This window comes from Dermacentor silvarum, chromosome 10 (assembly GCF_013339745.2).
Source record: "Dermacentor silvarum isolate Dsil-2018 chromosome 10, BIME_Dsil_1.4, whole genome shotgun sequence".
Classification (NCBI taxonomy): Eukaryota; Metazoa; Arthropoda; class Arachnida; order Ixodida; family Ixodidae; genus Dermacentor; species Dermacentor silvarum.
In genome coordinates, this window is record NC_051163.1 from 32,301,758 (window position 1) to 32,329,730 (window position 27,973).

At 47.8% G+C, this 27,973-nt stretch overlaps 2 protein-coding genes and 1 long non-coding RNA gene across 4 annotated transcripts in view; 2 read left to right on the forward strand and 1 right to left on the reverse strand.

The window, feature by feature from the left end:
* Nucleotides 1-10,628, forward strand: part of LOC125940789 (uncharacterized) — a 64,101-nt gene extending 53,473 nt beyond the window's left edge. The window contains exons 2-3 of the long non-coding RNA XR_007463995.1: nt 7,313-7,491; nt 10,297-10,628. This is a non-coding gene — a long non-coding RNA (uncharacterized LOC125940789). The remainder of the gene's footprint in view (nt 1-7,312; nt 7,492-10,296) is intronic.
* The window catches only part of LOC119466043 (neurocalcin homolog), a 129,530-nt gene extending 108,309 nt beyond the window's left edge, over nt 1-21,221 (reverse strand). For both annotated transcript variants that reach the window (XR_007463994.1, XM_037726537.2), the window contains exon 1: nt 21,122-21,221. The gene's annotated coding sequence lies outside the window, so the exon portion shown is untranslated. The remainder of the gene's footprint in view (nt 1-21,121) is intronic.
* A 590-nt stretch (nt 21,222-21,811) lies between these two features.
* On the forward strand, nt 21,812-27,934 carry LOC119466037 (dynamin-like 120 kDa protein, mitochondrial). The gene is made up of 2 exons (XM_037726529.2): nt 21,812-22,592; nt 25,011-27,934. The coding sequence occupies exons 1-2, from the start codon at nt 21,963-21,965 to the stop codon at nt 27,225-27,227; spliced, it is 2,847 nt and encodes a 948-aa protein (XP_037582457.1). The 5' UTR covers nt 21,812-21,962; the 3' UTR covers nt 27,228-27,934.
* Nucleotides 27,935-27,973: the final 39 nt, after the last annotated feature.

Below are 27,973 nucleotides of genomic sequence, written 5' to 3' on the forward strand. Positions count from 1 at the left end.
AGTAAGCACAATCAACGAAACGAAAAATAAATATCCTGCGGAAACGTTTTCAGCAACCCAGACAGGAAACCGGAAGTGGGCTTCACTAGCTTGCTTCACCCCAAGCCACCTATGGCTTCGTCTGGAATTTCTAGACAGCTCTCGTCATATATGTGACTCACAGGTGCGCATTTCATTTGCTTTACATCGCACGTGTGTTACACCTGCTGCCGGAGATGTTGCATCGGTCTGTCTCGATCCTCTGACCATGCTTTCAAAAAAAAAAAAAGCGAGTCACGTGCCAAACTTCCCAGTCCCGCGTTCCTGCGCTAAACCAACAAATGATGCTTGCTGCCCGTCATCGTGTTGGCCGAATAGACATTTAGCCAGAAACTTCGCACTCAATACCGAAACTCGGCGAGAAAATTTTGAATGAATGAATTACGGGGTTTTACCTGCCAAACCCCCGATTATCTGATTATGAGGCACGCCGTAGTGAGGGACTCCGGATTAATTTTGACAACCAAGGGATCTTTAACGCGACCCCCCCCCCCCCCATTGCACGGGACACGGGTGCGTTTGCATTTCGGACACATCGAAATGCGGCCGCCGCGGCCGGGATTCCAACCCGCGACCTCGTCGTGCTTAGCAGCGCAACACCACAACCGCTAAACAATGCAGCGCTTTGTTTCCATATATGGTGTCGCTGGACGCGCTCGCCGCATGCCTCATCGTTGGCGTCACCGGTGAACAGACGACGCGCGCTACTCTGGCGCCATCTCGCAGCCATCGTCGCCGCAGAGCCGTTCTTGCGCGGCCACTATGCTTTGTTTCTCACGCTTTCGCCAGCACCCTCCTCCTCATCCGCTTTCCTCCTAGCGCGCTCTCTTCGCTGTCGCCGTCTTTCATCCCCCGCTGCGCGCTCCCGCGTTCGCTCGGTTACGAGGGACGCCGAGGCTCGCCACAGGAACGGACGCCTAGGAGCTACGCTCTAAAAAAAATTCACGTACATGTTGCCTGTAGGCAACACTCTTCCATATAAAGGGTTAATCGTGACGTGTGCACCTCTACAAAAGGAAGCGCGATACAAATTGCGCAGATAAATCGATCCCGAGACACAAAGAAGAAAAGCGTGAGCCTTCCAAATTCCTTCCGTTCTAAATTGCGCAATGAATCTCTTTTTTTTTTATTCTTTTAAACGTAACCGTCCATTCATCTGGTCTCACTTCTCCATTACAGGAACTCTTTTATTCCCAGTTCCAGCTTTTCAAGTTCACTTTTTTTTTCGTAAATGATTAACAGCGCGTACAACTGCATACCCGACTCTTATCACATACCCCACTGTACAATCGGTACGCGCCACGCCTTAAAGGCGCATCAGCATCTGGTATACATGGAGCAGCGAAAACTGCAAACACAGGCGCCGTTTGTTCGCGCACCTATTCATTTATAAAAAATGAATAAAAACAGACGCAGCAAGGAAAATTTTGCCCGCCATATTTGCACTTTCCTTCTCCTTTCGTGGCAACACGAGCACGGCGTATACAGCGATACAATACGGCCTTAATCTACATGTATATGCACGAAATAAAATACGCTCACATTCGTCCCTTTCGTATATACGGCCCATTCCCGAGCCCGGGCACCAAACGGCACAACTCGGAAAGAATCGAGGCAATTTACGGAGTCTTTCGTTGCATTTCGAGCGTTTGCGCGTGCGTGGCATTTCTTGCATGCATGAATATACGCGTTTTGTTTTGTTTTCCTTTTCATTCTCTTTCATCGCTTATACCGCCTATTTACATCTGAATAACAGTATGCCAAGCCTGCCGCGAGGCCTAACCAATTCTGTCATCAGCAAACTTAATCTGTCCCTCGTTTTCTCTCAGGAAAGCTCAACCGAGGCAAAAAAGAAAAAGAAAAAAAAAAGAAACAGCGGTCTGAAAATCCAAACCGTCTGTTCACGAACGTTTGATCCGTCTGTTCGCAAACGCTGAACAGACGGCGCTTGTGTGTGGCAGTGCGCATGCGCCTGCCAGAGGTATACACCGTGGGGCGTGTACATACGTATACATATACGTTACACGCACATAACCGCGTTTCATCGCTTTTAGTGGTCCATCGAAGGGAATTTGGAAAGCAAGAAAAGTCTGTTGGTTTGTCGTTCCTAATAAAAAAATGTCGCAATCCACTCTGCGACATCTGCCACGACTCCGGCGAAGCGAGGACAGAAGATTTTTTTTTTTTTTTGTAATCGAAGGCAATAAATTGAAAAGGAAAACCAATCAAGGAAGCTTTAAGAAGAGCAGCAGAACTGGCGCACCACTCGAATTCCTGACTCTTTAGTGCGATCGAGAAAACATCGCAGTTGGGCGATAATTGGGGGGCTCCTTATACCGCTCGGTGCACGCTCGGTTTCTAACAAAAACAAAAAATGACATACGGGGGAAGAGGGGAGGACGGTTTCGTTTCACGAGATAGCGCCAAAGGGAGTATAGCTTTATATATATATATATATATATATATATATATATATATATATATTTTTTTTTTGCTCGCTCGACATTTTCGCGGCATACATATATCGGGGGGCGCGCGAACGTTCCCCAAATCGCCATTTCGGCAGCATCGTTCGTCGCATTCGTCGCATTCGTCGCCGTTTTCGCTTGTTGTTTCTCGTTCCTTTGCTTTCGATGCTATTTGCCTCGATTCTTTTCGACGCGCCAGCCAAATATCGTTTCGCAGGAAACGCTATCGACGCGAGCAATAAGCGTCGGCGTTCGTGTAGTACGTGGAAAGAGACGATTAAAAGAGAGAGAGAGCGAGATAGAGGGAGAGATGCCCGTTAGTCCTCAAAACGCAGGGCGCGGTTACATGCTGGAGAAATTCTGTGGAACGTACTAATCGACAAGTCTCGAGAAATAAGCGCCGTTTCGTTCAAGGTACTCTAAAAAAAAAAAAAGGGAAACCGTGAATTAAGTTAAGGTGGTGAAAGTATTATTTCATTATTCAATACGACAGAGGGTGCATTTTATTAAATGACTCGATACGGGTTTATCTGGAGGAAAAGGTTTTGGTTACTAGAAGAAAGCTTCGTACTTTATATACATAGAGGTAATTTATTAGAAAGGCAGACAGTCGTCCTATACAGACAAAAGCATGGCTTCGTGGGGCTGACTATAATAAACCTAAACTGTTGTAATTCCCTGCGTCAATGAGTGTTACACGCGTCAGAAAATAATTTAGGCCTTTGCGACTCGCCGACTACAGGTTTTATTTGTTTCCTTTTTTTTTTTTTTTTTCGCCGTATGCAAAAGTTTCCCACGTCTTCGAGTGAACGATGCACGCGAGGATAACAAAAACAGAAAATCGGGGAAAAGATAGCGACGGAGGAGACACGCATGCCGGCCGCATTATCTTATCAGCCAAAGCATTTCCTTAACAGCCCGTGTTCCCACGTTCAGTGCAAAGGGACGAAACCTTCGGCTTCGGAGATTAAGAGAGCGTCACCCTGTCCGTAAACGATTAGCGTTCATTGTTACTGGAGAGACGTGCTATAGTAGACGGCTCCGGTTTAATTTGACCACCTGTGGTTTTGTAACGTGCATCTATAAATCGGGCGTTTTCTGCACAATAGTACACGATGCGTTGTTTCCAGCTGCATTCCGCCCCCATCGGAATACGGCCGGGAATCGATCCCGCGACCTCTTGTTGCAGCCACAGAACTCGATGGCCACTGATTTAACCGCAGGTATGGTAATGTGATAGCTTAAGCAGGTATACAGTAAATCGTTTCCTTTAGAGTGAAATATATATATATTTTTTTTCTATTTAAGGTCAGAGAGGTAAAATTGCTGCCGCAAGAGTATTCGCGCTACAATTTGCATGCAAGAGAAGCGGTGTGTAAAGAGAAGGGCCCTAGATTAAGGAAGTCGGAAGAAATTGCGAAAAACAAAAATGAAGAAAGATAACGGCAGGACTTCAAATGTATCCATTTCACTTTTGGCACATTCGGTGATAAACATCCGAGTGCGACTCATCTTATTTCCCTGCTAATATGCATACATTAGAGAGAGTCCGAATGACAGTTATAGAGCTCTGAAAGGCAGACAACTGATTAAAGGTAAGCGAACCAAAAATCTGAGGTTCGACGGTGCATCGATGCAGAGCGCGCCAGGAACCCAATACGCGTCCAAATGTAATAGAGCCTTCACAGATAGTTGTCATATTTATCACGGACGTGGCATTTTGCGTTCGAAAGCAAACCACATATTACTTAATTACTATACGCGCCTGCGCTAGTGTCCACTTCCACCATCCTAAATCCGTATAACGAACTACTAGTTAGGCTAGCCCCGATGTATGTAAATGGAGAGAATGGCTAAACTGAAGCCATAAGCGACGATCGTATAGTAAGCGAACAAACAAGCAAGTCAGCCAGCCAGTCAGCCAGCCAACCAGCTAGCCAGCTCGAGCCACTTCTTCCGGCTGCCGAGAACTGCGCGCCGGCTCCGTTAGCCTAATGAAATGACTTCGCCCCGCGAAACGCAAGAGAATCGTCGCCAGACATCTTGTTCCTCTCTCGGGGGGGATTTCCCCCTAAACTCATTTGGCTAACGCACTGATGGCGCACTGCTTCCAGTTTCTGCGTCGATTTGTCCGGCGCCGCGATCTCTGCTATAGAGCTAGAGACGTCGTGCCTAATTGCACGCAATATACGCAGGACGAACAGGCGTCGCGCGTGCATTACGATACCGAGGTTCAGCACCGAGATAGATTTCCATCTGTAATGCAAGGACTGAGGCACACGCACGAACTAAAAGTATACGGTATGTGTGTCACGCACGCGTTCTTTATATACTTGCGAAAGAAAGACACGTCCCCCCCACCCCCCATATGCTTAGCGAAAGAAACAAATCTCGAACACGTGGACGAGATCAACGAAAGGCAATTTGCGTACAACGAGGACAAAAAACAAAACAATACAAAAGCAACAAGGAAATGAGCCCAAGTCCGCGGTGCCCCTTCAGCTCTGAATTCATTTACTGAGAGAGCGCAAGTGGGTGCAGCTATTTCTTCTTAAAAACAACTTCTTTTGCTATTCACGCAACGTCGTTCGCCATCCATAGGCCACAAATGTTATGGCCTCCGGAATACCACGGTCCCCTATATTGTGCGCGCTCGCAGGTTTTGCTCCGGCTGTCCAATTCTGCGCGCTCTCAAGCAATATATATATATATATATATATATATATATATATATATATATATATATATATATATATATATATTATGCATTGCGGCGGGCGCCGCTCCTAGATGGCGCTGCTAGCCGAGGGCTCATAGGGAGCCTACATGTAAGCGCTGTTTTAAAACAGCGCTTGTATGCAGGCTCTTTAAGAGCTCAGGGCTCCCAAGGTCCCTGTATTAAGGGCTCCGGCGCACGCAGAGGCGGCCGTAGAAAGCAAGCCAAGCGTGAAAATGAAAAAAAAAAAAAAAAAAACAGAAATATGAACGCGCGCATTGCCTCTCGATCTTCTCACGTGTTGCGGAAGATTTTCGCGGGATATATCTCCAGGCAACTTTCCAGCTGTGCCTCGAACACCTTGACGTGTCAATCATCCAAGTGCTCTAGTGCCTTTATTTATTCCAGTACTTTTCTATACAGTCGAACCCGGATGTATCAAACTCGAAGGGGATCGCGAATTAGTTCGATATATCAATAATTCGAAATACAAAATTAAGAATTTTATACAAAAATTTCTAAGGGGATTTTACAGCTGTTCGTTATATCCGAGTTCGACTAACAAACAATGCCTGGGTTTAGACGCCGTTCACAGTCTCTGATCGTGTATAGCTTATCGTAGATGACAGAGTTCATTTGTTGTTGCCTTGCCTTAGTTCGTCTCTGTTTTTTTTTTTTTTCGCACTTTGTATAGCGGCGATATAGCAATTCATCTGAAAATTGCCGCATCGTGCGCCTACTCTGTAGTGCTATTATCTTCGTGTATTATTCATTAGTACCTTGCCATGCATAGTTTTTCCCTGTCCTTAGTTCTCATTTCAATTGTTCTTTTGTTACGCTGATGCTTTATTTTTTGCCTTGCTGCACAATGCTTCTTAACAGTGCTTGATGTAACAGTTTCATGCTGTAACATGCTTCATGTAACAGTTTTACCCCTTACCCAATGCCTTCCTGAAGGCCTGTAAGGTATATATTCATAAATAAATATACTTTTTTTAATTAGTAAAATAAACATGCCGTAAGCAGTGACGCGAATTTTCATGTTCGCTGTAACGAACGTTTCAATGGTACTGTTCATAATTATGATAATGCCTGCTTGTGCGTCAACTAATGAGCAAGTAAATAATTGCATAATTTATAACCCACGCTTCGCGCCCAATTTAAAGCTCCATCCAGCCTTGAAACTACGGCACGTTGCAGGCACAAGCAGCAGAACATAACAGACTTTCCTTAATCCACAATGAAACCTTTCTCAAAGCTTGCTGCGCCTTAGCTGAAACATTCATCGTGTGCTTGTACTTTCAGTGACACTTCACCTTGAATACCATATTTGCTTTTGAACTGTCGCACTTAACCCTGCAAGTTCGGTCTATTCGTTCGCTAACAGAGCCAACACTAGATACGTAGTTCTTTGCAAAAGGTGGACGAGTTGGTGGCTGTTCATACTTTTTTCCACCCGTCTCGTAACGAACTCTTGCACAGATATACCACTTCTATATACAAACCCACGTGAACGTACCGGAAGCATATGCGTGCACAAAGAAAAAATTAACGCGCTTGAGAATAAATTGACGCCAGGAGGCGCTTTGGCCCTCGTACAGGCTCTGCGGGGCGGAGACCGAGACGCAAGAGCATCTCATCCTTCGATGCGCTGGCCTGCAGACTGCTCCGGCAGAGGACACAGATCTCCCTCGGGCGCTTGGTTTCCGCACACTCGAGGCGGATGATGGAAATCGCGAACGGACGCAACGTCGGCCGGAACTGCGCTGTAGTGGCCACCAAAAAGCGACTGACTCAGTGGTGGACCAGCGTGCGTCGGATGCGACTCCGGATTGCATAGCGACCTACGAAGTGCACATTTCCGTTCTTTCCTTTTTTTCTTCTTCTTCTTTTTCTTTCTCTTTTTCTCCCTTTATTTATTTATTTATTTTAGACCCTCCAGGCCAGGACATTGCGTGTGTCCACCCGTTACAAAGGGGCTGGCCGCTACTACATCATCATCAACATTCAGCCATCATTTCCTAATCAGTAAGGAATTATATAGCAGTGCCAAATCCTGTTGTATTTTTTTTTCTCTCTCGCCAAGCAGCAGCAACAGTACCGGAGCCCGCGAATGCCTCCACGACGCATGAAAAGCCCTCAGCTGCGAGCGCCCCGGTCCGGAGAAGGAGTCGCGGCTACGCCCACCAATTGAAATTACGCAGTCTCCGTGCGAATAGGACGGCCTGAGCAAAAACCTGCCAGCGCGCGCAAATCTCGGAAGCTATGGTGCGTTGTTAGAAAAGTATTGTTTTATACTTATTGCTATGTAATATACGGCATGTAGATTCACCCTTCCCCCCCCTCCCTTAAATGTGCACTGCTCTAGGCTGGAGCCCTTGTCAAGCTGCTGGTAAAGCTGCTGTCTCTTTTTCCTTTTTTTGCTCCGGTCCTGGCATTTCGTCTTTCGGCAGTTGAAAGGAGTGAATGCGAAATAAAGATTGTCAATGTCAAGGTCCTAGACATCTGCTGAAGCCTGAACGGTGGTCATCAGTGCGTCAGTTATACTGGGGTTCAAGTGAGAAGTGGAAGAGACAGGGAAGACAGGACAGAAAGAGAGGTTACAGTATGAGGAAGGGAACTATTTCCATGCCGTACAATGAGGTAAACAATAAATAAATAAATAAATAAATAAATAAATAAATAAATAAATAAATAAATAAATAAATAAATAAATAAATAAATAAATAAATAGGACTACGTACACACGAACAGCTATAATTTGTGACGTAGGAGGACACGAAAGTAGGACAGCGAGCATACTATGAAATCGCGCTGTGCACAAACGTCTTTTTTCGGATTTTCCTTGCGTGAGTATGCGTGCAATCTTTACACAGAAATATGAGTTCTAAAACAAAGGCTATGACGAGGGGAAGGTGCGCGACCTTGACGCAGAGAAAATGTCGTGCCTGAGGCCCTGGGCATCCTCACCCGAGTCTTCGAATGACGCGCAAAAGAATAGAACGTACCGGGAACGGCGACTCCCCCATTTTTTTATTGTACTTGAAGAACAAAGAAATCACCGCTGCTGCTAGTTTTTTTTTTTTTTTTTTTTTTCCGGGGAAACGCTTGTCGGCTTGAAGCAGTACTGACATGATATTTTCGACTTTCTTTATTTAGATTTTTTTTTTCATTAAATGAAGGGCCTAGCCATCCAAACCCTAAAAAAAAAATACTCACAAACAGCAGAGCGCCCTAAATACTCATGTACTCGTATAATAGCATTTCTGCAGCCGGTTTCACTTTCGTTTCCCAGGAGGTTACTGTACAATGACGTCACGACACAGAAAGGAGGTCGCGTGGTTGTCGGACATCGTGACGTTTTGGCCCTAGCTGCGGCTCACTCGGCCGTCCGCTACGCTGCCACTATTTGCGTGGGCCGAAGTAGCAGCATACGAACCAAGCGAGCCGGAGAGAGTGCTAAAAAGTACTGATGTCCTGCTACCACGTGAACACCTTCTGCGTCGTGGCGTCATACATAGTAACCTCCTGGGAAACGAAACCGAAACTGGCTGTAGAAACGCTATTGCATTACACAATTTAGGAGACTCTGCGGCTTGCGAGTGTTTTTTCGTTCTTTTTTTCTAGGGTTTGGATGTCTAGAGTACATTCGCGCAAAACATAATACTGGTGAAATGTTACTTGTACAACCAATTGATTAGTATAGTAAATAATTGGTATATATAACTGGTTTGCTGAGCTATCCACAGCTGAAAACTTGCTCCAGCGTATCAAACACGCTGACCTCGCTTCAAGTGCCCCACTTTTAAGACAGATTTCAGTTGTAAACGGACATCCGGCCGCCTTCAGTTGTCAGTCAGCGCTTTGTAATGTGTTCTTCCCTTTTGTCTGTATTCGTTTTCCGCGCTGTTTAACCGTCAAAAGCTCTGTAGCTACTTATACGCCTTACACTACCGTAATATATCATTCCGCCTATCTGCTTTATCTCGTAAGGTCACTCACTACTGTGACGACGCCTCCCCCACCCCCCCAAAAAAAAAATTTTTTTAATCTTTCCCCTGCTTTATTTACGCAATACTCTAAACATATCTTCCTAATCTCGATCTATGACTAGTTGACGCTCCCATTAGCTTTGAACACCGGCATTTCTGGAAGGTCAACGTTCCCCTACGGTTCAGGCTGGATGAATATATTGTCATTTCACTACAACAAACGTCTCCGAATTTTCTTTTTTTTTTTTGCTTTCTGCAGCCAGACACACGTCACACAGCTGCGAACATTTGCTCCTGTGTGTGTGTGTGTGTGTGTGTGTGTGTGTGTGTGTGTGTGTGTGTGTGTGTGTGTGTGTGTGTGTGTGTGTGTGTGTGTGTGTGTGTGTGTGTGTGTGTGTGTGTGTGTGTGTGTGTGTGTGTGTGTGTGTGTGTGTGTGTGTGTGTGTGTGTGTGTGTGTGTGTGTGTGTGTGTGTGTGTGTGTGTGTGTGTGTGTGTGTGTGTGTGTGTGTGTGTGTGTGTGTGTGTGTGTGTGTGTGTGTGTGTGTGTGTGTGTGTGTGTGTGTGTGTGTGTGTGTGTGTGTGTGTGTGTGTGTGTGTGGTGTGTGTGTGTGTGTGTGTGTGTGTGTGTGTGTGTGTGTGTGTGTGTGTGTGTGTGTGTGTGTGTGTGTGTGTGTGTGTGTGTGTGTGTGTGTGTGTGTGTGTGTGTGTGTGTGTGTGTGTGTGTGTGTGTGTGTGTGTGTGTGTGTGTGTGTGTGTGTGTGTGTGTGGTGTGTGTGTGTGTGTGTGTGTGTGTGTGTGTGTGTGTGTGTGTGTGTGTGTGTGTGTGTGTGTGTGTGTGTGTGTGTGTGTGTGTGTGTGTGTGTGTGTGTGTGTGTGTGTGTGTGTGTGTGTGTGTGTGTGTGTGTGTACTCAGACCGAAAGCTCGGACCTCAATAAGGCGCCCAGCATTGCCCTTAGTGATATTGTACAAATTTTATCTCCCGATTTCTTGCCTGCCGTACCTGAAAATCTCCGTGAACTTCATCTCTATCCCTGACATCCAATTTATACCCTATCTGTTTCTCACGCATGGTCCGTCAGCGAAGACATGCGGAGCTCAACATCGGCTCTGTCGACGCTGCAGCCAACGCCGCGTTCGACGGTGTGCTGTCGCAGCTTTCGGGACGTCACAAGCGGGGCGGGAAACGTCATAAGCGGGAAGCTGACACACGTGACCCTACGGTACAGAAGCGGGACCGGCGCAGAAACCGTGAGAACGTAACAAGTACAGCAAACAGGAACGTGCCAACGAGGTTCCACTGCATATCTGGAATGCAAGCTGCACATTTTGCAAAAGTTGCTCACTTAGCTACTCGTATAGCTACATCAGACATTTAGGTCTGCTTAATAAAACGTTGTGTTTGTGTGAGTGTGCCGGGGGTGAAGGGGGGGGGGGGGGGGGGGGGGGGGTAGAGGGTGGTTCTGAGCGCACCAAGCTTACGGGATAGTTCTCCGACAAATGTTGACAGTCAATTTAGTATAGGCTAAAGAGGTTTTGAAGGCGAAAGGCTGCGCGCTCACGAGAAATTCATTAAATTACTTGACATTCTCGTTCGAATGCGTTGGTACTTCCTATTGCTTTCTCCCACCAAAGGTCGTGGGTTCGAGTGCTTTAATTAACTTTATCTTAATTAAGGTAGAATTAATTAGGGCCCTCGAACCCACAGTACCACCACCAATTTTGGTACCATAACACCGGTCATCGGATTTTTCGACCCATGAGCCATCTAAGGCTTTCGCCTTAACAATTTGTCGATCGCCAGCCGCATCAGCACCGTTGGCGCCACTGTTGATGACGCAGGTATCATTATCATCATCATCATCACTATTTCACCGCCGGATCGCTGCGTGATGTCCTTGGAGCCTCCGCCAAGCATGAAGCGCTGCGCCGCGCTGCTCCCGAAGCAGCCTCTCGATTTATTTGCGAAAGATGACCGCATGGCGCGAGCTTTCCAAGTCCGGCAAGGCTATTTATACATCGCACACGCGAAACGTAGTGGTACGCTTTGCATGGGGCCTCGCCTGTTACATGACGGGTACGTGTTACATGAGCCTCGTCTGGTTACATAGTCGTGGCATCCGGTATCCACGAAGACCTTGAGTTATGTAATGGTCAATAAGTACGCTCAACGGCTCATTGTCTCTTTTGGCTATATATATATATATATATATATATTGCGACGTAGCATTAGCACGACCTTTAATGCACCGCGAAGACGTGGCGGACCGATCACACTCAAGGCACAGATCAGTCTCAAGATGAGTCCCCACAAGCGATGAAGACGAAGAAGCCGATATGATGATGAACATGGGTCAGCCAACGAAGAAGTGACTGAGAAATGCCCACAATATATATATATATATATATATATATTGATGCTCCATCAGGATGACTATACTAAATCATCGTCTTGTATTTTACTCGATTTAACTTATTCATCAAAATTAACTATTTTCAAGTTTATTCTATCAGCACATAACCAAAACGTGCCCGATTCTTGGCCAATGCCCCCTGGGTGGGTAGGTGCCAATGACTTTTAGGTCGTCGTCATCATCGTCAAGTACGTATACGCGGCGGACTGGCCAATTACATTGCGCCAAGTCTCGGGACAGGACAGCTCAGCTCACGTCCTTATAGAGGTCCCTGCTCCTGCATTTCAATTTAGGTGCAGGTTAATAAAAGCCCCAGGTGGTCGAAATCATTCGCAGCTCTCTACCATGCCGTCTCACATGACTCTAGCGCAGTCGCCTTGGGGCGTTGAACCCCATGAATCAATAGTTTTTTATTAAAAACGCGGTGAATTTAAAGTCAATATGTTTCACCCCAAGATCCTAACGCCTCGACGAGAACTTGAAGGGGCACTAAAGAGAAAGGCGATTTGAGCTGTATTACCAAGTTACCCTTCTAGAGTACAAAAAAAAAAAAAATCAAGGCACACTTAGTTATCCCTACGTCGATGAATGCGAAACCACTGTGACCACAGCGCGAAGCTTAGACATTATGCCACAACGCAAGGTGGCAAAGGTCGTGAGTTCGAGTGCCTTAATTCACTGTGCCTTAATTTTACTTCGCCTTAGCTAACATCAAAAGTCGCGGGTCCGACTAAGGTCGAGGGTTCGTAGCCTTCTTTGTACCATCGTGTGGTCATGACGCCGCCAACACCTCGGTACGACGTAACAGTCGTACGTTACGATTTTTCTGACGGATTTTACTTCGAGAAATTCAATTTTTGTTCACTGACGCCTTGCGCCACGCGAAGGGCCCGCCCGGTCGGTCGGGGTGGTTCGGGATGATGTGGTTCGGCATGATTATTTCCGCCAGACGCCGATGCTTACGCCGACACCGACGCCGGATTTTCTACGACACGGGGCCCTTCGCGTTAAAACGGTTCGCGAGGCGATTGGTCTGTAAAAAGAAAATGGAGCAGCTGTATATGTTGCTGCATGATGCGCTTCATCCAAATGCCGGGGTCAATCTGTCGGTCGTCGTAACAGCGGTGATCGTTGTTACGAGTGGCGCTAAAGCGCTGCCGGTGGCCTTATACAACACGAGAAGGAGCGATCGACGACAAGCCGTTCGTCGGAGAGAAGCTTCAAAAACGACACAAATGTGCTACACGCCTCGTTGGGGAAACCGTATTATTCACTGTCGGGACAGGACGACGCGTCGCGTTCTCTTTCTTCGCGGCCGTAAAACACGCAACTGCAGCACTACACGACGGAACGACCATCGACGGCTGTACGCATATAGTGCCCGGAATAGCGCGGACTGTTGCGGGCCACGGCGCTTCGTTTTGGACTTGCATATACGCTCGTAAAACACACACGCGAAAGAGGGAGGGGGTGACGTCAGTGTACCTCTTTCGGGTGAAATACGCGCCAGCGATTTCAACGTTCTCTCATGGCGTGGTAGTTAGGGAGCGGGATGTGCTTGTCACGAGTATATCTGCTTTATACGACAACACCGTGGCGTAACAATCAGCGTAGGGCCGTCTTGTTATCGCAGCCATATATCTAGCGCACAAGTACTTACACAAGCACTCAGATGTGAATGGATACGCTCGCGGACAAGGTTCCGGGGCAATGGAGCATGGAGGAAGGAATGAACTAGGAGGGAGCATAGCGCAACACGGTTGAAGCGAAGCGAGTCGGCCCAGCACGTGATCGTCGCGTCAGAGCGGGCGGTGGGTTTTAGTGTTCCCGCATTGCAGGCAAAACAGAGCGGCCAAACAAGTGGGCAGCGATTAAAAACTACCGGGAACCAAACATTCTTGGCCAATACGCCAAGTCTAATACCGGTGTCACACGGCCTCTTTCGATCGCGATTGAGCCCGATCCGGATCGAAATTTTCGACCGCGATTGGCTCCCTTCCGCAGACTAAGCAAAGAAGTCAAACCCGACCGAGAAATTCGATCCGGATCGGGCTTGATCACGATCAAAAGAGCGCTGTGCGACAGCCGGGTCACGTGTCCGGCCGACTTTTCGAAGCCAAGCGAGTCGGCTCAACACGTCATCGTCGCGTCAGAGAACGCGGTAGGTTTTAGTGTTCCCGCTCTGCAGGCAAAGCCACGGAAGAAGAGGCGAACAAGTGAGCATCGATTAAAAACAACCGGGAAGTAAACAGTGTCGGCCAATACACAGAGTCTATGGGGTCACGTGTTGGGCAGACTCTTCGAGGGGAAGAAGCGAAGGGAATGGCTTCACGGGGAGCTCGCTTGTCAAAGCTGGCTGCGTGAACGCAGCGCTCCCTGCTATAGTTTCGGTTTCTTGGAACAGGTAACTGAACCAGCGTAGCTTCCAGATGCGCGTAGCTGCGTGGTCTCCGAGATAGCAGCGGCGTGCTGCGTAGCGCAGACGCCGCGGCCGTCACGTGATGCCGCGACAAGCCCTCTCGTCGCCGGTGAGACGATCAAAACTTTTGGGCGGAGCCATGCCTCCTTGCCAGCCTGTATAGCTTCCAGCGCGCTAGCGGAGACGAAAGGAGAGAGAAAGCCGCTAGTCGGTGCGATAACTACGTCTAAAACTCCGTTTATACTGGAAGGATTTGAAACACTTTTTGCGGCAGGAGACGGCCTTTAATTAATAGTGAGACCATTCTACGATTAGTTAGAGAAGTGTTGTCTCAGGGCCCTCTTTTAAGTCCAACTGTACAAAATATCGGCTACCCCCCAACCATTCGCACTCTAGTACAGCGCCTGCTAAATATCGTACCACCCTAACACATCTTCGTTCATTGTTCAGTATAAGGTCGACAATTAGGCTACTTGGTAACCGCTCACGTTGAAAAGTTTGCGGAGGGGGTGAGAGGGGAGGGTCATTTTAAAAGGAGACAGCATTTGTGCCATCTATTTTATTCACTGCGTCGTGTTTACTTGCGCGTGCCCCTCCCCCTCTTTAGGATGGTCCCTTCGCTGCCAGATCCGAGTTTCCTCGTTTTCGTCCAAGTATATCGGCCACGCAAGCTAGTACAGGTAGAATGCCCCGACTGTAAACACTTTTCCGAGGATATCAGTAAGATGCCGTTTACGACTAATCGGTGCCCGCAGCCAGCCGCCACACGCCTTTACCTGAGGGAAAAAAAAACTAAAAACAAATACCGCAAGAAAAAAAAAAGTCAATCCACGGGAAAGCACGCGCAGCGCACCATGCAGTGCAGTTAATCCATATTCATCACGATCACGAAAGCGACAACAAAGAAAGAAGGAAAGACTATACGAAGTTTCGAAGCGAACGACGAAGCTCCGTCGGTCAGTCGATTCAGCGGAGCGCGCAAGAATTAATAGGCGGCAAATTATGGCCGACGAGCACAGCGCGTGTACACATCGACGTACCGGCGGCGGCAATAACAACGTGCTCACATACGGGAACCCACGCACGACCCTGCAGCGGGAGGGCATCAGTGATGCGTTGAAACATGTACGCGGAGGAAACAAACCGAACGCGCATGCATAATAACACCGCGCATACATCAGTTCGACCGATGCAAACGAGCGCGAAATGGAAACACTCAGTGTGTGTATATACACAACGAAATAGCGCGCCTCTGTTCGAATTATTCTACGCACTGCGTGTTGTGTATAACATTGTGGCAGAGAAGCAAGCTTGAGGACAGCTCTCACACGTGTTCTCTCCGTTTCTGTCGTCTGTTTTGTGTATGTGCGTGCGCGCGAGAGAAGCGAAACTAAGCAGCAACTATGTAGGAATACGTTTAGAGCGACGCAGTTTGTCCAATCTCGATACACCACACGCAAAGGTGAAAGACAGGCGCGTTTCCTTCCTTCTTACTGATAGCGGAGTCCCGATACCCATCTTTCTCTTGTTCATTTCTGTGACAATCAACCGTGACGTCGTCTACGATATCGGCTAGGCTGCGTTGCGTTGGAAACTTTCGCGGCCGTTTTCTCTTGCATCGTCAGCTGCTAAAAGGGGACAACGTTAGAGTATAGCGCTATAGAATCTAGGCTGGTGGAGTATTCTTTCGAAACTCCGTTTATCACTCATTTGGCTGGAAACAATGATTGTCAGTGAAGAACATTGAAGAGCCTCGGCGCAATCCGCCTCCTTTAGAGAGGCTCTGCATGGCTGACAACAGCGGGTTCGATCGGCCGATGACTCCCACGGTGGTGTTTTTTTTTTTTTTTTTTTTCGCTCCCATACCCACCTCTTCCCACTTCGACCTTGGAGCCAGCTTTGTGTTAGTAAACGTTGCATTCATTCATTCATTCATTCATTCATTCATTCATTCATTCATTCATTCATTCATTCATTCATTCATTCATTCATTCATTTATTCATTCATTCATTCATTTATTCGTTCGTTAGTTCGTTCGTTCGTTCGTTCATTGAAATATTTCATATTTTTTCTTATAATTCCAGATTATATGAAATGTTTTGCCTAGCAAATGCTTTTTCGAAATTTTTATACATGTCGCTAGCCATTTCATTTCTCGAGCACTTTGGCCAACTCACAATCTTCAGGTGCATACCGTAAAATAAGTTAAACCCTTAAAAGTGAATAAGGGTCTAATTAGATATGTCTATACCGCCCACCCCCTCCCTAACAACAGAAAAGGGTGTAAGGATGTGAGTTATTGAGCGATTCACACCCTTATTCACTTCTAAGGGCATAAAGTATTTCTACAGCGCAGGGCCCCTCGCTCGGGCTACGGAAGATCTAAGGGGCCGCCCCGACCTGTAGTCTCCGGAGAGAGAATTACTCCACCCGAGTTAAGGTTGTGGAGCAAGAAGCTAACACATGGGTGGAATTAGAGCACGCGCGTCCCGTCGGAGAAGAAGAGATTTCCCATAGTTTCGCTCAGAAGATTTCGCTCGACAATCAACGGCCCCATTCTATCTACAGAAAACGGCCTCGGCGAACGAAATCTCGAGCGAAGAAACCGCGGTAGACAAAGCACACGATGACGTATATGGCACACTATACTACAACGCCGAAAGCAACAACTAAGAACATCCGACCAAAAACTGATTCGTTTGTCTAAGAGTTCGATGCGGAGTACAAAGGAAGTTACACTCGCTCTACCCTGCAGACAGAGAAGGAAAAAAAAAAAAAAGTCAGGAAACTGAAAGCCCCTGGAGTTCTCCCGAGTTTCGTCGATAATTCGAGCGACTGGCCCGCTCGCGGCACTTAGCGTGTATTCGCGGGCTTCTTTTCACGCTCGGAAAAACGCTATTATGTAGCACGTGTTGATCAACCGAAAGCCGCATCGGGCGTTCTGCATGATGCTCTACAATTTCCTCATTGACGCTTTTCATCCAATTGTAAGTACTTGAAAAGTTGAATAATTAATTAAGAATAATGTAATCAGACGGAATGCAAGAAACAATCTGAGTATGTCCAAGCGACGGCAAGCATTACTACCTTGGGTCTGTCCAGCTGCGTTGCATTTGCATTGCATATTTTTTTTTATCTCGGTGCATGATAGTTGGGACACCCTGTATAGTACAGTATGTAAGTACAGTATAGTATAGCATAGTACAGTACAGTATAGTGCAGTATGTCCCGGACAAGCAAGTTATAGCTATCATTTTTCGAAAGCGGGCTCCTGCGTGTCCGCACGAACGACTTAGCTCAAGATGCCTAAAAAAAAAGCAAACCCTAATCGTTTAATCCCCACCACTCCCCCTTTCATCCATATATGGTCAATACCAAGGAACGATCGTATCCGGAGAGAGAGAGAGAGAAATACACATGTTAAGCAAGCAAACCGACTGCAGCTCGACGCGCAGAGCATGTGATTGAACAACGCTCTCATTTCGTCATTCTTGTCGCGTTACAACCTTTGCGAGGACAGTTATCGCGCAGGGGTATCTGCATCGATCGATCGGCCCACCAACGCATTTGATCGCACATTCTGCGGGATCGGCCTGCCGGTGGCCTTGCGTCAAAATCAATGTTCCATTGCAACACTATCGCGCTAACAAAAAAAAAAAAAAAAAAAATACAGAAAGCCAAGCAGACGCTGTACGTGTACAGATGTAACAGCAACAAGCAAAGGCATCCTCCCAACTTTCGTCTTAGAGCACGTGCTCTTCAGTTACTTCTAAAAGCAATACTGCAAAAAAAAAAACATTAAGCCAATTAAGCTGCGTTAGTAATTACGCTTCTGCAAATAGCAAAACGGCCGCTCGTACCGTTAGAAGAAGCGCTTGGTAAAACAGAATGCGCAAAAACACCCCCACCATTGCCCTTAAGGCTGTAAAAAGAAAATTTGCTGCACACCAGAACGAGCTCAGACTACTACACCTAGGAGGAGGGATGCCGAAGTCGAAAACCATGTGTGAATTTCGACCACGTGGTATTTACGTACCGAAATATCTGACACGAGAGTCTGAGAACAATATAGCTATTCAAGTTTATTCCACGAATTTACAAAAAAGTCTAAAAAAAAAATGATCCTTATTTTGTTCTCATCAATGATTCCCCTCATATGTGTTTGCCATGCAACAGACACACAGGTGCAAAAGTCTTCTACTACGCACGGGTGCCGACGCAGACCGGGAGTTCTCGCACCAGATCGCCCGTGACGTCACAGATTTTGATGCCATCAAACGGGTCCAGCTAATTGTTTGTCGGTAAAAGTGTACCGAATCGCATTTCAAAGGGATCGAAAGCTATACCTATAGCAAGTGTGAAATACTTTCAGGGCCAAAAAAAAAAAAAAACGGCACCAAATACGAGAAAAATGCCTTTGAAAGCTGTGACGTCACAATGACGCACCGCAGCTGAGGTTTCGGCGCGAGATTCAGAAACGTAGTTTGGGTTAATTTCTCCACAAACGACCTTTTCCCTTTTTTTTTCTTTCTTTTTCATCGAGTGATCGAAACGAGTTTTGAAACAAAATCAACATACTAAGATCATCTTGAGCAGTCACCAAAAAAATACTACAGGCGCTTCTCAGAAGGGCAAACAGTGCAATACCCCCCCCCCCCCCCCCCTTTCTGGTTTTCTCTCTTTTTCTGTACAATTTACCCCATCGCTTCCAACGCAGGAGTAACAACACTCGTTCCTCAGTATTACGTCTCGGGCAAAACATAAAAGCAATTTCTTCGCGCTTCCCAAAGTAGATCCGCCACAGAAACTAGGCTGTCGTGACGAAGATCTTTATTTAAATAAAGTTGTTTCTCTTTCTCTATCACTATTTACCTCGGTTTCGCGTACTTTTTTTTGGCAAGCTCGAGCTCGTGACAAAACGCAAACAACAAAGGTAAATAGTGCTCCGCGCTGCCCCCCCCCCCCCCCCCCCAAAAAAAAAAAAAATCGAGCAATAATAAAACGCACCAACAACATGACGCGCTCGTTTGCGCACTTTTCTTTTTCGCGCTCCCATACCCGTCTGTCAGCAAAACCGCCTCCGCGGTTTATAAAGCTCCCCGACGCCTTTTGTTCCTCGCAATAAGCCACGCTTTTTTGCTCTTCACTCATTCATCGTGCGCATACATATTTGAAAAGGCGCGGCGGCGGGCCGCCTCTTCAACGGCGAAATCCGATCATCCGACGAGCGTCTCCGACGTCGGCGTCTCTATTTAAAGCGTCGCCGACGAGAGATTCTCGAAACCGATCTTCCTCCGACCATAGGCTCGTACACTTCCTTTCGATTCTTTCTTTTCTTTTTTCCCCCTAATCTTAAAAAGTCTGTACAGCTCACTGCGACCTCTTTGTGTCCACTACGACAACTCGCCCGGAGGAGGCTGGGAGAGCTCCTGAAAATAGCTGGAACCGTCGTCGCGCGAAAACAAGAAAAACAGAAGCAGAAGTCACAATATCGTCTGCAACGTCGACGACGCCGTGCACGAAATATCGGCACCGCGACATGGAACGAGCAAACCGTGACTAATAGCTCCTGAAAGTATAATGCGGCCCGAGACGGATGATTAAATTCGTCCGGCAAAATTCATTAAGTGGGGAAGGAGCTACAAACCGCTGCGCATAGCAGTATCTCACGCTCAACTGAAAAGCGACAGACAAAACAGTTCAGAGCCACCACACGCGCCGACGCAAACTAGTATTTGCTGGGAAAAAAACTGTTGAACAGCGTTGAAGTTTCGAAGAACAAGCGTACGCGACAACGTACGTAATCCCCTGGACCATGCGTGAAAGGCTTACACCGATTCATATTGCGCACGCATAAACACATCCACAAGGGAGCTCGCGTCAACAAAGTCTGTGCCGGGCTTCTACTGACCCAACACTCTTTGTCAGAAGTAAAAACTCATTCTCTGTTGCAGGCTCTCAGCTTTGCGTGAACCGTTCACACGACTTTTGGCGCTGCATTGCATAAAAGGAAGCGAGTTCGTCCGAAAGTGGCATGAATCAGTGCATCCAAATCGTCGGCAAAAGCAGCGGTGTTAAGCAGCCACGATGTTAGCATGCACGTTCTCTACTTTCGTCGCAACCGCTACCATGCCTTCGTTCCGCAGTCCGCGTTTTGGGGCGCGCTGACGTGATAGGGATGCACAACGATTTCTCACGCTCTTCGTCGTCGTCGACAAGAAACGGCTCTTGCAAAAAGCTACCCTCTCTCTCTCTCTCACGATAGTGACGGCAAAACGACTGCCCCGGGGAAACCAACCCCACTGCAGTACACCCCCCCCCCCCCCCCTCACACCATCACCACCACACCACCCACAGACCAGCACCGCCGTCGTTTATTGATTCAACTCGCCGTGACAGTTACAAACACTGGATGCACACGAACACAAGCGTGCGCTCTAACCCACTGCGACACATCGTGTGCCGTGACAAGTGTGTCAAAAAGGCGAGACGCGTGTTCTCCGATCATCACACGACACGGTCGTGTCAAAACCGCTGTCTCTCTCGCCAGAGAGCGACAGCGGCCCGAGAGCGACTTTGTGCACGGCCGCTACACTACCGATGCTGAAATGCGGCGAACGAGAAAAGATGATTTTTTTTTTTCTTTTTTTTTTTTTCTTCGCCTTCCTCCCGTACTCGCTCTCGAACTCCTTTCTCCAAGCGGCAGCGTTCGTTCCGCTCTGCGCATCGTAGAGATACACACCGCACGCATTAGGCCCGCAAACGGCGAAACGCGTGATCTTTAATAAGAGACACGCAAGGCAGATGCGAATAGCGGTGGGAGGAGAAATGAGCGTTAATAGATGCGAGATGCACCTAAAAGGAGGAGGCTGGCGATGCGACTTAAAACCGAGACCGTTAACCTAACGGTAAGGAAGCGGACGGATGGTTAGCGATCGCTAGGGGTCCCGGATCGCCTGCCGGTGACCGGAGGGACTCGAAACATGCATCAATTCAAGCGGCAACGCGAAGCACGGCGAGCAGTCCGAGCTGAAACGCGCAGAAGAAAGGTTCGAAAGGGGTTTTTCACTTACATACGAAGTCGCCACATGAAGACTCTCACCAGCGTCCGGTGAACTAAACAGGCTGCGACCTGCGGACAGCTGTCGTTCTATCGACTCCGCCGGCAGGCCTAACAGTGGCGCTAGTGATGCGTCAAGAACCAAACGCGGTAAGATAATTTTTGTTAGAAACTTACAATGTATAATGCAGCCTGCATATTGTGAAATTTATGCAAAAATGTTTATTTTAGGCAGTACATAAATTTAGTTTGGTGAAGTTTGATTTTACGTACGTCGCGTCGTCTGCACAGCATTGCCCGCAGCGCTTGCACCATTTTCCTTCACAAGCTGATTGTAAACCTTTTAGTCAACCAGTCTGCATTTTTGCTAGCAAATATGAATTCTAGAAGGTGGATTATTGGTACACTGGGTAAATTCAACATTGATAAATGCGAATTTCAAGCTGGACGCCTAGAAATCTTGCAGCAGGCCACTACAATAGCGGGACAGATAATCGTTTGGAATAAAAAAAAAACGCACAATAATAGAAGAGCTACACTTTCACAAACGTGGTCACCAAAGACACCAATCGCGCTGCAACCTTTTAGCTAAAACCTTCGAAGATCTCTGTAAAACATTTCGCAATTTTTTGTCCGGAAACGCTCGCCCCCTGTCGCGGGCTCACACAAAGTCTAAAGCAAGCCACTAGCCAAGCCCCGCCAAGCCTGACCCTAGTTCAACATGGAGGCAGCGCTGGCGAGTGATCGCCGGCTAGTAAAGTTGAAACTGTTCTCGTGATTCAATTTCCAGACTCGATACGCCCTCAGAAAAAAAATTTCGTCCCTAGCTGACATTCGGAGCCGCGGCTACAAACATGTCCCAGCACCGAGCGCTGTCGGTCGTCCGCGGCGCGTTCGGCTTCAACCTCCAGAAGTGGAGCACTTCGCCGCGCCTCAAAGCTTGCCACCATCGATACCACACGCTAGGTCCTCACTCCAGACACCGTCTCAAGCTCTACGCCGCCACAACGAACATCCAGAGCGCGCGGAACGTCGCGCTAGTGGCCAGGATCCTTCGCGGCGTGCTCAAAGTGCGATATATCGTCCTCGGCTCGGCCGTCGCTGGAGGAGCACACGTCTCCAAGAAGTACGAGGAGTTTAGGGACAACCTGCCGGACTTCGGGTGGATCAAGGACGTGCTGCCCGACCAGGACAGCATGGACAGGTTCCGCGCTTCGCTGGCGAACATGAAGGACAAGCTAGGCATTCCCGAGAAAGGGCTGTTCAGGACCGGTGCTAACGCGGCTGCCAACGGTCTCGCCAGCATCGGCGATTGGCTGCAAAATGTCAAGTTCGAGGGCTCGCCCAGCGTCGTTCGCAACGGCTTGGACGACTTCGCCACAGCCTTGGCCGTCGCGCCGATCTTCTCGTCGCAGCAGCAGGAAGAGGAGCGCCGTCAGAACGAGCGCGAGCGAATGCAGAAGCTCCAGGACGAGCTTATTCAGGTGAATAAGGCGGTGCGATGGTCGAAGGACGAATGAATGGGAGAACGACACTGTTCGCAGTGGATGCGGCATAGATTTTCTTACGAAAGTCACTAGAGTTCTTAAGTTGGCCGTCGCTGACTAGGGAAGCTGCAGATACAACGGTTCAGCGAGAAATGGAATGGTTTGGTAGTACATTGGTTTGGCCCATCTGGCTTCAAAGGGTTTTGCGACTTTGCAAATTTATCATTTTCATCAAAATGATGCGTTTAAGCGGAACAATCCGGAATTATTACGCGTGTGCGTAGAGATTTATTGGCTTACTATCTTCAGAAAACTACAATTGCTTGGAAATTTAGAAAGATACAGCATGATATGCAATGTGACAGGAACATCTGGAACCACAAGCACCAAGACAAATCCATGTACTAACCATCACACTCTACTCATAGTAACGGAATGATCACAATGTCACAGTTCTCTCGCGTAATTTTTGTAGAAACTCCAAGGTATGCGGTGCATGGAGGAACATCGGCTGATGCTTGCCGACTATTGCTCGTTAACCACTTTTGTTTGCAACCTCACATTTATACTCACATTTATCCTGCCGGTAACCCAGCATTCCTTAAACTGTAATTAAGTATATGGACAAGCTAAAACTCTCTATTAAGTCTCGTATTTCTGTTGCAAGACATGACGTAATTATTAAGTGGAAGGAATCACAGATTTTCACAAAGACTTCTCCCGAATCGCCCGCAGACACACGACAGGGAGCAATCTCTTTTTCAGAAGCGGTCTTTTCTGGAAGAGGAGTTCGCCGATATCCTTTACGGCCGAAAAGGAGTAGCCTCGAAACCAGTGGGCACCAGCAATTATCATATATTAAAGAAAATAAGCAAATGCGTAATTTTCTGTCGCCTAGGCTCATCATAAAAAATAATTTTATGTCTCGCAGAAGGTGTAGTAAACCCAGCAATGCTCATTTTCTTCTGTACTCTCGTAAGCAGGTCGAACGGGCTGGGGATGTCACGTGATGACGCTCTTTAAACTACTGCAATAAATCTTTATATTAACGTTTATGTTAAATTTATTTGAAAAAACGTGGAAACAATAAGCTTTCACTTTATATTTCGAGATACATAAGTTTTTTTTGGCCGATATTGTTTCGAACGCTAGCGCCATGCTTTTGGTAGCGTGTCCAGAAGGAAACACTAAAAGGAGATCCTCGGCGCCGTGTGTCTGCTGCGCAACACCTCTTCATTCAAAAGTCTTTCAACTTGGTAAAAGACCGCTTGCGTAAAAGAGTTTTTACGTGCTCGTGTGACAGAGGTATTACTTATGCGAGTATGGAGGAAAACAGTGCCCACTTTTTCATTTATTGTCTTGAATATTTATTTGTGGCAAGAACAGTTGTCCAGTCATTAAAAGAGGCCATGCAAGACAAATAACTTTGGCATCAGTTAGAAACACACTAAGATTTCTCTGACGTTTCACAGGTGGCTTTTGCAGATGTCACAATGAAGGGCTGCAAGCATAGTCAAACACTGAGCATTAATGCAATGCGCTTCTTAGATCCAGCCCTGGGGAAGAAGCTGTGTATGGTGCTTCATTGGTGTTTCCGGACATCACATCCAGCCCATATACATACTAATCCCAATGAAGAAGGCTTCACAAAGATAATGTAAACTTCTCTATCAACTTACTCCACGGGTGATCTACTGCCATTGCAGTTTGCTTTGATAAGCGTATCGGTCATTGTTTCCAGTCCATCAGAACATGGACGCTTTCCACCAGCAGATAAGTAGTATATGATAAGTTACTGCCGGTAATACCTGTGTCCTCTTTGGTTATACCCTGTACCACAAGATCACGCCACCTCACATTTATACTCGCATTTATCCTGCCGGTAACCCAGCATTCCTTAAACTGTAATTGAGCATATGGAAAAGCTAAGACTCTCTATTAGGTCTCGTACTTCTGTTGCAAGACACGACGTAATTATTAAGTGGAAGGAATCACAGATTTTCACCTATTTGCCATCAAATTAGTGAAGTGACACATTTCTGCGTCCAACATCCACAGTGCACCATTTGCGCTCATGACCAAAACATTGCATTTCGCATAGTGGAAGCACAAAGGCATACAAATATTAGATGTTTTGACATAACATCGCAGATCCAAAATAACTCCACCGCAAATCGCACGCAGTGAAAATTCTCTACGACCACACTACTTGCGCAGCTTTACAGTGTTGCCAACTAAGTATTACATTGACACATAGTTTGAATGAATTGGTGGACAAAGATGAGTGGGTGTACAAGTTGCAGTTGTCTCTGTGAAATATTTATCTTGAAGGATTAGGCACATACTGTCCATGTCCACATAGCAAGTTCTCAAGTATGAGTAGCAATTCACATACACTTCTTTCATCCGCTGTAGGTGCAGATGAAGTACCAAAAGGAGATCGAGCGCCTGGAAAAGGAAAACCGGGAGCTGCGACGCCAGGTGATGCTCAAGTCGGAGCAGGGAGTGAGTCGGCGCAAGATAAAAAAGTCTCTCATCGACCTCTACTCGGAGGTCTTAGACGAGCTCAGTGATTACGACTCCAGCTACAACGTTCAGGACCACCTTCCTCGTGTGGTTGTAGTCGGTGACCAAAGCGCCGGCAAGACGAGCGTGCTCGAAATGGTGGCGCAGGCGCGAATATTCCCACGTGGCGCAGGCGAAATGATGACCAGGGCGCCAGTCAAGGTAACACTCAGCGAAGGGCCGTACCACATTGCCAAGTTTAAGGACAGTTCAAGAGAGTTTGACCTGACTAAAGAGACCGAGCTGTCGGACCTCCGAAGGGAGGTCGAAGTGCGGATGAAGAACAGTGTTCGTGGTGGCAAGACCATCAGCACCGACGTCATCTCCATGACCGTCAAAGGCCCCGGGCTGCAAAGGATGGTCCTGGTAGACCTCCCGGGCATCATCAGCACGGCGACAACAGAGATGGCTGAAGGCACCAAGGATGCCATCCGAGAGATGACAAATCTCTACATGAGCAACCCTAATGCCATCATTCTGTGCATCCAGGATGGCTCTGTAGACGCTGAAAGAAGCATAGTCACCGACCTCGTCAGCCAGGTAGATCCCAGCGGCCGAAGAACCATCTTTGTCCTCACCAAGGTAGACCTGGCCGAGCAGAACATGGCAAACCCAACACGAATTCGCAAGATCCTCGATGGAAAGCTTTTTCCCATGAAAGCGCTCGGATACTTTGCAGTTGTAACAGGCCGGGGCAGTGCAGAAGACAGCATCACAGCAATCAAGTCCTACGAGGAGGCCTTCTTCCGCAATTCCAAGCTGTGCCGAGACGGTATTCTGAACATGTCGCAGTGCACAACTCAGAGCTTAAGCTTTGCCGTGTCAGACTGCTTTTGGAAGATGGTGCGGGAGTCAGTTGAGCAGCAGGCTGATGCCTTCAAGGCGCAGCGATTCAACTTGGAGACTGAGTGGAAGAACAGCTTTCCGAGGATGCGGGAGCTGGACCGTGACGAGCTGTTTGAGCGATCCCGCGGTGAGCTGCTCGACGAAGTGGTCAACCTGAGCCAGCTGAGTCCCAAGCACTGGGAGGAGGTGTTGTCGCGGAACCTGTGGGAGTGCATGTCCGGCTACGTGGTTGACAGCATCTTCCTGCCGGCGGCCCAAACCGGCAATGCCGGAAACTTCAACACCGCCGTTGACATCCGACTGAAACTCTGGGCCGAGCAGCTTCTGCCTTCGCAGTCCGTCGACGTGGGCTGGGAGACGCTGCGGGAGGAGTTCAACGCGCTCTTGCAAAAGCGGAAGGCAGCAAAGGACCACGACCCGCTCTTCGACCGTCTTAAAGAAGCTGTCGTCAAGGAAGTCCTCGACCGGCATGTCTGGGAGGACAAGGCTGTGGACATGCTGCGCATGATCCAGCTCAACGCACTCGAGGACCGTGTGGTTCACGACAAGCATCAGTGGGATCAGGCGGTCCGGTTCCTGGAGACAACGCTACAGCAGCGCCTGCAGGCAGCCGAGGTGAGGGTCCGCGACATGGTCGGTCCCGGAGTCAAGGAACAGTGGCTGTACTGGGCCTCGCCCACGGAAGAGCAGAGGCAGCGAGCAGTGGTCAAGGCCGAGTTGGAGCGACTCCTGAACCACGAGTTCCTCCAGAAGCACGGCCCCGCCCTGACGCAAGAGGAACTGACGACCGTCCGCAAGAACGTCCAGGCGCACGACGTCGATGTGGACTACAAGTTCATCCGGGACACGTGGGATCCCCTGTACCGCCTGCACTTCCTGCGTCGATCTTTGGCCAAGGCCAACGAATGCCGCAAGGGGTACTACCTCTACCACCAGGGCTTGGACTCGGACCTCGAGTGCCACGACGTGGTCCTGTTCTGGCGCGTGCAGCGCATGATGCACACCACCGCGAACGTGCTGCGGCAGCAGGTGATGAACCGCGAGGCCCGCCGGCTGGAGAAGGGCGTCAAGGAAGTGCTGGACGACTTTTCACAGGATAGCGAGAAGAAAGTGGAGCTCCTCAAGGGGCGCCGGGTGGAGCTTGCCGAAGAGCTGAAGAAAGTGCGCCACATACAGGAGAAACTGGAAGAGTTTGTGAGTGCTCTAAATGCGGAGAAATGAGCGCGACAAAGGTCTACGTTAGGAAGGACTGTTTCAGTTATCCGTTTTACATTGCCGCTGGCCCTTTGGAGTACTAAATAGCTGCGTTTTACAGCAGTCGCCGGTTATTTCCTAAACTTTCGTCAGTTACTAGGCATGATTTCGCGCCCAAAAATGCACAAGTAGCTGCGCTAGTCAGTGATAGTACGTGAGCCGAGACTCGGATCTCCTCTGCAGAACTTAGGCTAACTTCCAGCCTTTTATACTTGAATAGACTGGCTTATAGCAGACACTTTCGATCGTAACTCCGCCATTATGTGACACTAGTTTAATTTATATCAATTTGTGAAGTTAGTATTTTGCTTGAAGAAATTATTTGATACTATTAAACGTCTAAAGCCTCTTGAATTTGCCTTCACCAAGGCAAACTTCAAATTACTACTATATATGTCGACCCTCTACGGCTTTGCACTAGCACCAGTGAACAGTTTGATACCGTCTAAATAAAGCATGTGCTGCTACACAAGCTGAAAATAAGTCTACATGCCCCAATATGTAGCTCTGGCTTGTTGCGGAAAGGTAAATACGATGTGTAGATAATATAGACTGAATTGTGTACATACTACTAGGTGATTGAACATTGCCACAACTGTGGCTGCCTGCCTGTTGTACCTATTTCAAATCTTGTGTATCTTGCCCATCGGTGGAGAATAAAATGCAAAATGGCATCACTGTTTTGTTATCGGAAAGAGTGCTCTTGTCAAGAG